We start from the raw sequence: 9771 nt of genomic DNA, 5'->3' as shown, positions 1-9771 counted from the left end.
CAGAAAGTAACTTTTTTTTTCCTATTAAATTTTGTTATCCCAGACAGTATGCACAAAAATGCCTTCAGTATATCCTCAACAACCTGAAGCTTTCTAGGTTGTTTTCAAGCCACATTTTCAGTGTCTTAATCAGGAGGAGTTAACCTAGTGCATGTTATTTCTGAAGCAGTGATAAGATTAACAGTTGCTTCTGTGGAACTGATGTAGAATGAGAAGTTAATGAAGGATTGAAACATTCCACTACAAACAACCCCAATCATAACAATCTAGAATGAGCCACTAAGAAATGGAATGACCTTGGGAAAACAGTGATATCAATGAAAATCTATGCAGGTTTAATATTATCTTTCTTTATGGGCTCCTCCGAGTACAGAGGTATGTGACCAGACTATGTCTGCTCTTGGGCAGGCAGCCGAGAATGCCTCTGTCTTTGTGATAACATATTTTTCTTAAATTTGTTTCTGTCTTTTGGACAGGACAGTGGGTATGATGTTGGAATCTTCTCTGTGTCAGTAATGATGAATGAATCTTTCGAGAATTTTCACATTTTCTAATTATGGAAGTTTTGTGACCATTCATGCCTTTGACTTTTTTGTCCCACCTGCCTATCCCCTTTTGGGTTGTGCCTGCATTTTCACATGTGTATCCTTGATTATTCATGTGTCCCTCTTCAGACAGGACTTCATAAAGGGTATGGGAAATACTAAATTATTCCATACTTCATGCTATGTTTTATAGTTCTGCCATGGATTTGATGCTAAAACTTCTGTGTTAAAAAATAGGATTAAAACTGTATAAAGATTATGTACATTCTTTAAAACTGGTCCTTTCAAATGAGATTGACTTGATTTACAATTTAAAAGAGAAACAAATAAACAGATAAATCCTTCCATATAGGAAACCTTTCCATTTTCACTGTGTATTGAAGCATTTAGCTAATCATTTTTATAACCAGTTCTTATTAAATCCCTTTTTTTCCCTGCTTCTAGGAGTAGCAACTTCTCCTACTCTGTGATTTGGAAGGATGTTTTTATCACAATAGAAGCATTTTTCACCCAACCACATATTTCCTCATTGAAATCCCAGGTCTAGAAGAGGTCCATGGCTGGATCTCCCTGCCTTTCTGCTCTGTACACCTTGTGGCTTTACTGAGCAATGTCACAATTCTGCTGGTCATCAAGATGGACCAGACAATCTGGAAGCCCATGTTCTACTTTCTGGCCATCCTTTCAACAGTTGATTTGGCCCTTTTGACAACCTCAGGGCCCCATATGCTGGGTATCTTATGGTTTAATGCTCATGAGATCAGTTTTGGAGCTTGTGTGGCTTAGATGTTCTCGATCCATGCTTTCACTGGCATAGAGGCTCAAGTCCTGGTGGTGATGGCCTTTGACTGCTATGTGACAATTTGCACTCCACTCCACCACATGACCATCTTGACATCCCAGGTGCTTATGGGCATCACTTTGTACATTATAATGTGTCCAAATCTGCTTACATTTCCCATGATCTATGTCATCTATTGCTTATGATTTTGCAAGTTTCATATAATAATACCTCAAACCTACTGTGAACACATGGGCACTGCAAAACTATCCTGTGGCGATTTCCAGTTCAGTTCAGTTCAGTCACTGTCAAGTCCAACTCTTTGCGAACCCTATGGACCGCAGCATGTTGGACTTCCCTGTTCATCACCAGCTCCTGGAGCCTATACAAACTCATGTCCATTGAGTCACTAATACCATCCAACCATCTCATCCTCTGTCATCACCGTCTTCTCCTGCCTTCAATCTTTCCCAGTATCAGGGTCTTTTCAAATGAGTCAGTTTTTCACATGAGGTGTCCAAAGTATTGGAGTTTCAGCTTCAGCATCAGTCCTTGCAGTGAATACTCATGATTGATCTCCTTTACAATGGACTGGTTCAATCTCCTTGCTGTCCAAGGGACTCTCAAGAGTCCTCTCCAACACCACAGTTCAGAAACATCAATTCTTTGGCACTCAACTTTCTTTATAGTTCAACTCTCATATCCATACATGACTGTAAGAACCATACTGGAAAAACCATAGCTTTGACTAGACAGACCTTTGTTGACAAAGTAATGTCTCTGCTTTTTAATAAGCTGTCTAGGTTGGTCATAATTTTTCTTTCAAGGAGCAAGTGTCCTTTAATTTCATGGCGGCTGCCACCATTTGCAATGATTTTGGAGCCCCCCAAAATAAACTCTCTCACTGTTTCCACTGTTTCCCCATCTATTTGCCATGAAGTAATGGAACTGGATGCCATGATCTTAGTTTTCTGAATGCTGAGTTTTAAGCCAACTTTTTCACTCTCCTCTTTCACCTTCATCAAGAGGCTCTTTAGTTCTTCTTTGCTTTCTGCCATAAGGGTAGTGTCATCTGCATATCTGAAGTTACTGATATTTCTCCTGGCAATCTTGATTCCAGCTTGTGCTTCATCCAGCCCAGCATTTCTCATGATGTACTCTGCATATAAGTTAAATAAGCAGGGTGACAATATACAGCCTTGACATACTCCTTTCCTGATTTGGAACCAGTCTGTTGTTCCATGTCTGGTTCTAACTGTTGCTTCTTGACCTGCATACAGATTTCTCAGGAGGCAGGTCAGGTGGTCTGGTATTCCCATCTCTTGAAGAATTTTCCACAGTTTGTTGTGATCCACACAGTCAAAGGCTTTGGCATAGTTAATAAAGCAGAAGTAGATTTTTTTCTGGAATTCTCTTGCTTTTTCGATGTTCCAACAGATGTTTGCAATTTGATCCCTGGTTTCTCTGCCTATTCTAAATCCAGCTTGAGTGCCTGAAAGTTCCTGGTTCACATAATGTTGAAGCCTGACTTGGAGAATTTTAAGCATTACTTTGTTAGCATGTGAGATGAGTGCATTGTGCAGTAGTTTGAACATTCTATGGCATTGCCTTTCTTTGGGATTGGAATGAAAACTGACCTTTCCCAGTCCTGTGGCCACTGCTGAGTTTTCCAAATTTGCTGGCATATTGAGTGCAACACTTTAATAGCATCATCTTTTAGGATTTGAAATAGCTCAACTGGAATTCCATCACCTCCACTAGCTTTGTTCGTAGTGATACTTTCTAAGGCCCACTTGACTTCACATTCCAGGACAGCTCTAGGTTAGTGAGCACACCATGGTGATTATCTGGGTAGTGAAGATCTTTTTTGTATAGTTCTTGGTATTCTTGTCATCTCTTCTTAATATCTTCTGCTTCTGTTAGGCCCATACCATTTCTGTTCTTTATTGAACCCATCTTTGCATGAAATGTCCCCTTGGTATCTCTAATTTTCTTGAAGAGATCTCTAGTTATTCCCATTCTATTGTTCTCTATTCCTTTGCACTGATCACTAAGGAAGGCTTTCTTATCTCTCCTTCCTATTCTTTGAATCCCTGCATTCTTTTCTATTTGTAAGGCCTCCTCAGACAACCATTTTGCCTTTTTGCGTTTCTTTTTCTTGTGGATGTCTTGATTACTGCTTACTCTACAATGTCACGAACATTTGCTCATAGTTCTTCAGGCACTCTGTCTATCAGATCTAATCCCTTGAATCTATTTGTCACTTCCACTCTATAATCGTAAGGGATTTTATTTAGGTCTTACCTGAATGGTCTAGCAGTTTTCCCTATTTTCTTTAAGTCTGAATTACGCAATAAGGCATTCATGATCTGAGCCATAGTCAGCTCCCAGTCTTGTTTTTGCTGACTGTATAGAGCTTCTACATCTTCTGCTGCAAAGAATATAATCAATTTGATTTTGGTATTGATCATCTTGTGATGTCTATATATATTTTCTCTTGTGTTGTTGGAAGAGGGTGTTTGCTATGACCAGTGTGTTCTCTTGGCAAAACTTTGTTAGCCTTTGCCCTGCTTCATTTTGTACTCCAAGGCCAAACTTGCCTGTTACTCCAGGTATCTCTTGACTTCCTACTTTTGCATTCCAGTCCCCTATGATGAAAATGACATCATTTTTTTTTTGTGTGTTAGTTCAAGAAGGTCTTGTAGGTCTTCATAGACCTGTTCAACTTCAGCTTCTTCAGCATTAGTGGTTGGGACACAGACTTGGATTACTGTGATTTAATGATTTGCCTTGGAAACAAACAGAGATCATTCTGTCCTTTTTGAGACTGCACCCAAGTACTGCATTTTGAGCTCTTTGTTGACTATGAGGGCTACTCCATTTCTTCTAAGGGATTCTTGCCCACAGTAGTAGATATAATGGTCATCTGAATTAAATTTGCCCATTCCATCCATTTTAGTTCACTGATTCCTAAAATGTCAATGTTCACTCTTGCCATCTCCTGCTTGACCACTTCCAATTTACCTTGATTCATGGACCTAACATTCCAGGTTCCTATACAATATTGTTATTTATAGCATTCGACTTTACTCCCACCATCAGTCACATTTACACCTGGGTGTTGTTTTCACTTTGGCTCCATCTCCTCATTCTTTCTGGAGTTATGTCTCCACTCTTCTCCAGTAGGATATTGGGCACCACCAACCTGGGGAGTTGATCTTTCAGTGTCATATCTTTTTGCCTTTCCATACTGTTCATGGGGTTCTCAAGGCAAGATTACTGAAGTGGTTTGCCATTCCCTTCTCCAGTGGATCACATTTTGTCAGAAGTCTCCACTGTGGCCCATCCGTCTTGGGTGGCCCTATGCACTTGGATCATAGTTTCACTGAGTTAGATAAGGCTATGGTCCATGTGATCAGTTTGATTCATTTTCTGTGATTGTGTTTTTCATTCTATCTGCTCTCTGAAGGATAAGGATAAGAGGCTTATGGAAGCTTCCTGATGGGAGAGACTGACTGTAGAGGAAACTGGGTCTTGTTCTGATAGGCAGGGCCATGCTCAGTAAATCTTTACTTACTATCTCTTAGTAACACATTAAGTAAAAGTAGACCTAACTGGAACAATGGGATAAAGACCTCAGAGAAAATGTATATGACCTTACCTAATGTTTCTCGGCTTTTGTTCTGAAATTAACTCTTACTAAACTTATCGGTTACATGCCCATGATTTCCAAGAAATTGCCATATTTGAAAACACATATATGAAAGTGTTTTAGAATATATATATATATATATATATATATATATATACACACACACATTTGTAGACATATATATATATATATATATACACACACTTAAGTATGCACATGAATATACACATATTTGTTTGCACTTCAGATGATGTATGAAGCTTTATATTTCCAAAGACTTAACTTTAAGATTTGTATGATATTACTGAAAGACAAGAATCAAAAGAAACATTCAACTTCATTCTTTGTAGCCTATGCTTTATATCTTAAACCTGATCATGCTCTTTCTTAAGTATTATCTAAGATATCTGCTTAAATCTAAAGAGATGCAACTTTTGCACTCAAATACATTCCAGTCATAATAAGAACTATGTGTACATCTGACTCAGCACTAATGGAAAGATGTTACAATAAATGAGAACTTTCACCAAATGTTACAGACTGGTGGCATAAGAGATTTCTCAGTATAGTTTACATAGGTCCAGTGTTTACAAAGGTGGTGTTGTGAGCTAAATTTTATTTTAATTAACCACATAAAATATGCCAGGAATTATACTGAGTGCCTGATATCTACTACTTAATTTATCTTCAAAATGCCTTATGCTTTTGGTCCAATTATCATCCTTAATTTTCCAGTTGAGGAAACTGAGACATAGAGATGATTAGTAAATCACTCATGGTGATATAGCCATACATGGGGAGCCCAGTATTTGAACTGAGTCAGATCAATCCCAGGGTTGGCTATTTTGACCACTCGTCTCTATGGCCTCTGTGACATACATGAACAACTGTAAAAGGAGAACAATCATGGACAGAGGATAGTGGGTCCAAAGATCCCTAAAGCTAAGCATTCAATGAACTGAGATACCTGGTCAGTGAAGGGAGACAGGGAGAGCTAAGGCTGAAAGTGGAGTCTCTAATGCTAGCTTATTATGTTTGAAATTAGAATATGAATTAAGTGTCATTTTGTCTAGAAACAGCAACCCATAGAATTTGACTATAGAATCTTCCCTAGAGGAACATGAATACTTCTCTCTATGGCATATACAAATGATAATATCTGTGTTTTTGCCCCACATTCATAACTTTCTATAAATCCCTAACCATGTTACTTTCTCTTGGGTTTCTCTTTTTCTAAATCCTAGTCTGAGGGTTTTCTCAGCAATCTCAGAGGAGTTAATCTCAGAGCGCGATTTATAAGAGAAAACTGAACTAACTCATTTTTTCCAAACCTATAAACAGCTACAACCTTAATATAAAACTTCTCTCTCTGGACTGTATGGAAAAAACTGACACAGAGTTTTACTGTTTGATATTTATCATGTGCCTCTCTTTCTATGGAAAAATGAATTTTCTTTTTATTTAGGTGTGTACTGAACTCAGATGAAAGAGGTATGATCCATCCAATGTGGCTGAGAACTACTACTTTGATATGATATGCTTGATGCAGTAATCCATTTCAGGTGGGAAATCTTGCAACTTTTAGATAGAGATTGGGTATCTTTAAAAATATCTAAAAGATCAAAGGCATTTAAAATCTACTTACAAGAATGGTTATTTAGTTGGTTGATAAAAGTAAAATTTCTGCTTCTGGAATAGGTTAATAGGGATTGAATGAAATGCATTTATGAAGCAGGATGAAAGTCTGAGGTGAACAGTGGCATGTTATTGAGCATTTATTTACAGAGGTGAACCCAAAGTAGGCATCACAATGTCTAGAAGGTTTGCTCTTCACCTGCACCCTGACAAGGGCCACTGGCAATTACCTAGAAGTTTCAGTTAAACACACACACACACACACACACACACACACACACACGCATAAAGGAGCATTGCAAAATACTCCTGTTCTCTATCTCTCCATCTCTCTTTTTTTCTTTCTCTCACAAACTTCAGAATGTATACATTTATTTTATTCATTCAACCTGATATATTTCCCATGAAAATATGGAGTTATACTAAGGTTAAAAACAGGAGTCTATGCTACTTTATCCTGACCTTGAAGCACCCTGACTCAAGTTGGGAACCCAGAGAAAGTTTCTTAGCTTCATTATTTGAATTTATGGGGTTTCTCCTGATTACTTCTCAATCATTTTGAAGGCATTGCAAAAGTGCTCCTATTTCCTTTAGACAATGATGAAAAGAAATTCTCTCTTCTATTAGATGTTTTTGTTCCACACTTTTTGTGATGCCCAAAAATAACTTCCGCAGATCCATAACAACCTGAAGTCTTTCAGGCTGTCCTCTACCCACACTTCCAATGCCTTAGCCAGGCAGAAGGAGTGAATCGAGTACATGCCAGTTCTGAAGCAGTGATAAAATTATCAGGTTTTCTCAGAGGAGCTGCTGCAGAGTGAACAGTGAATACAGAATTTGTCACATACCACTAGAAACCAATATATTCATAACAATTGAAAATGAACCACTATTAAATGAAATGACTGAGAAAATAGAGACATCAATGAAAATCTATAGAAGTTTATTATCTTTTTATTATTATCTTTCTTTCAGGGATCTTTCAAGTACAGAGGTATGTGTCCAGCTCTTGGGCAGGTATCTCAGAATATCTGTATTTTTTTTCTTATGATAATATGTATCTCTGATATCTTTCTTCTGTCATTTTACAGAAAACTATGTTTGCTCTTGGAATTTTCTGTATGTCAAAATGATAAGTAAATCTTTAGAGAAATCCTGCCTTTTCTAATTGTGGAAGTGTTGTATGCTTTCATGCCTATGACTACTTTCTCACCTGTCTATCTCTTTTTGGGTTATGTCTGCTTTCTCATATGTGTATCCTTGGTTTTCCATCTGTCCCTCTTCAGAATGGGATTTCAAAAAAGATATAGAGAGTATTAAATTATTCCACACTTCATGCTATGGTTTATGTTTTCTATTCTGCCCAGGGCTTGATGATAAACTTTAGATAATTAAAAAAATAGGATTAAATGTTTATAAGGATTACATATTTTGAGACTGGACCATTCAAACGAGTATGGCTTGATTTAGAATATGAAAAAGAATTAATAGATTTTCTAAAACATAATTTTTCATTTTGCATTATATTGAAACACTAAGCTAATCATTTTCATAACCAGTTCTTACTGAAATTTCTTTTTTTCTTTCTCCTTCTAGGAGTGACAACTTCTTCTACTCTGTGACTTGGAAGGATGTTTTATCACAATAGGAGCATTTTTCACCCAACCACATTTTTCCTCATTGGAATCCCAGGTCTGGAAGAGGTCCACGGCTGGATCTCCCTGCCTTTCTGCTCTGTTTACTTTGTGGCTTTACTGGGCAATGTCACAATTCTGCTGGTCATCAAGACAGAAAAGACCCTCCGGGAGCCCATGTTCTACTTCCTGGCCATCCTTTCAACAATTGATTTGGCCCTTTCAACAACCTCAGTACCCCGTATGCTGGGAATCTTCTGGTTTAATGCTCATGAAATTAACTTTGGAGCTTGTGTGGCCCAGATGTTTCTGATCCATACTTTTACTGGCATGGAAGCTGAAGTCTTACTGGCCATGGCCTTTGACCGTTATGTGGCAATCTGTGCTCCACTCCACTACACGACCATTTTGACATCCCGGGTGCTCATGGGCATCAGCATGTGCATTGTAATTCGTCCAGTTCTGCTTACACTTCCCATGATCTATCTCATCTATCGCCTACCATTTTGCCAGGCTTATATAATACCTCATTCCTACTGTGAACACATGGGGATTGCAAAACTGTCCTGTGGAAATATCCGAATTAATGGTATCTATGGACTTTTTGTTGTTTCCTTCTTTGTCCTAAATCTAGTCCTTATTGGCATCTCCTATGTTTATATTCTCTGGGCTGTCTTCTGTCTCCCATCCCGAGATGCAAGACTAAAAGCCCTAAGCACATGTGGGTCCCATATTGGGGTCATCTGTGTTTTCTATATCCCCTCAGTCTTCTCTTTCCTGACCCACCGATTTGGACACAAAATACCTCGCTATATTCATATTCTTGTTGCCAACCTCTATTTGGTTATCCCACCCTCACTCAACCCCATCATTTATGGTGTAAAGACCAAACAGATATGGGAGCCTGTGCTCCGTGCCTTTATTAAAAAATAAGACACTTACCACATTATTTTATTAAGGATTTGATCTCTCAAGGAAGATATGTGTATTCTTGCTTTAACAAGTATCTCCTGGCCCTGACCTATTGCTGCCAGATTGCAACACAACTTGATTTATTCCTAACTGCTGACTAATGGGCTCTAGGGCTTGTGGAAACTTTATTGGAGCTTCAGTTCAAAGGTTAATAGGCTGTCTTGAAAGGAAGCTGTTGTGGTCTCTAGTTGTATATCATCATACTTTGTTCTTGATAGCATGAAACTACCTCTCTTCTAGGCAAAGAATGTATTATATGGTGTGTTTTTAGCTCTTTAATTAGAGAAATGTGGTACTGGCACTTTGACCCTATAGCCTGTGTCCATTCACTCTCTCACTCATTCATGCATTCATTTTTTTTATTCTCCTAATTTACATTCATTTTGTGTTTATTGTATGTATTGAATCATTCTTTTCATTGTTGTCGTTCAGTCACCAAGTTGTGTCCAACTCTTTGCGACGCCATAGACTGCAGCATGCCAGGCCTCCTTGTTCCTCACCATCTCCCAGAGTTTGCCCAAGTTGATGTCCACTGAATCTGTGTTTCTTATC

At 38.2% G+C, this 9771-nt stretch overlaps 1 protein-coding gene and 1 pseudogene across 1 annotated transcript; both read left to right on the top strand.

Annotated features, from left to right (window-relative positions):
- Positions 1–353: 353 nt before the first annotated feature.
- Positions 354–8215, top strand: LOC110142036 (olfactory receptor 52J3-like; annotated as a pseudogene).
- Positions 8216–8244: 29 nt separating this feature from the next.
- LOC110142021 (olfactory receptor 52J3) lies at positions 8245–9180 on the top strand. Its single transcript, XM_020901038.2, has one exon. The coding sequence runs from the start codon at positions 8245–8247 to the stop codon at positions 9178–9180; it is 936 nt and encodes a 311-aa protein (XP_020756697.2).
- The last annotated feature ends 591 nt before the right edge of the window (positions 9181–9771 follow it).

This window comes from Odocoileus virginianus, unplaced genomic scaffold (assembly GCF_023699985.2).
Source record: "Odocoileus virginianus isolate 20LAN1187 ecotype Illinois unplaced genomic scaffold, Ovbor_1.2 Unplaced_Contig_30, whole genome shotgun sequence".
NCBI classification, from domain to species: domain Eukaryota; kingdom Metazoa; phylum Chordata; class Mammalia; order Artiodactyla; family Cervidae; genus Odocoileus; species Odocoileus virginianus.
This window is presented reverse-complemented; position numbering and strand designations above follow the sequence as displayed.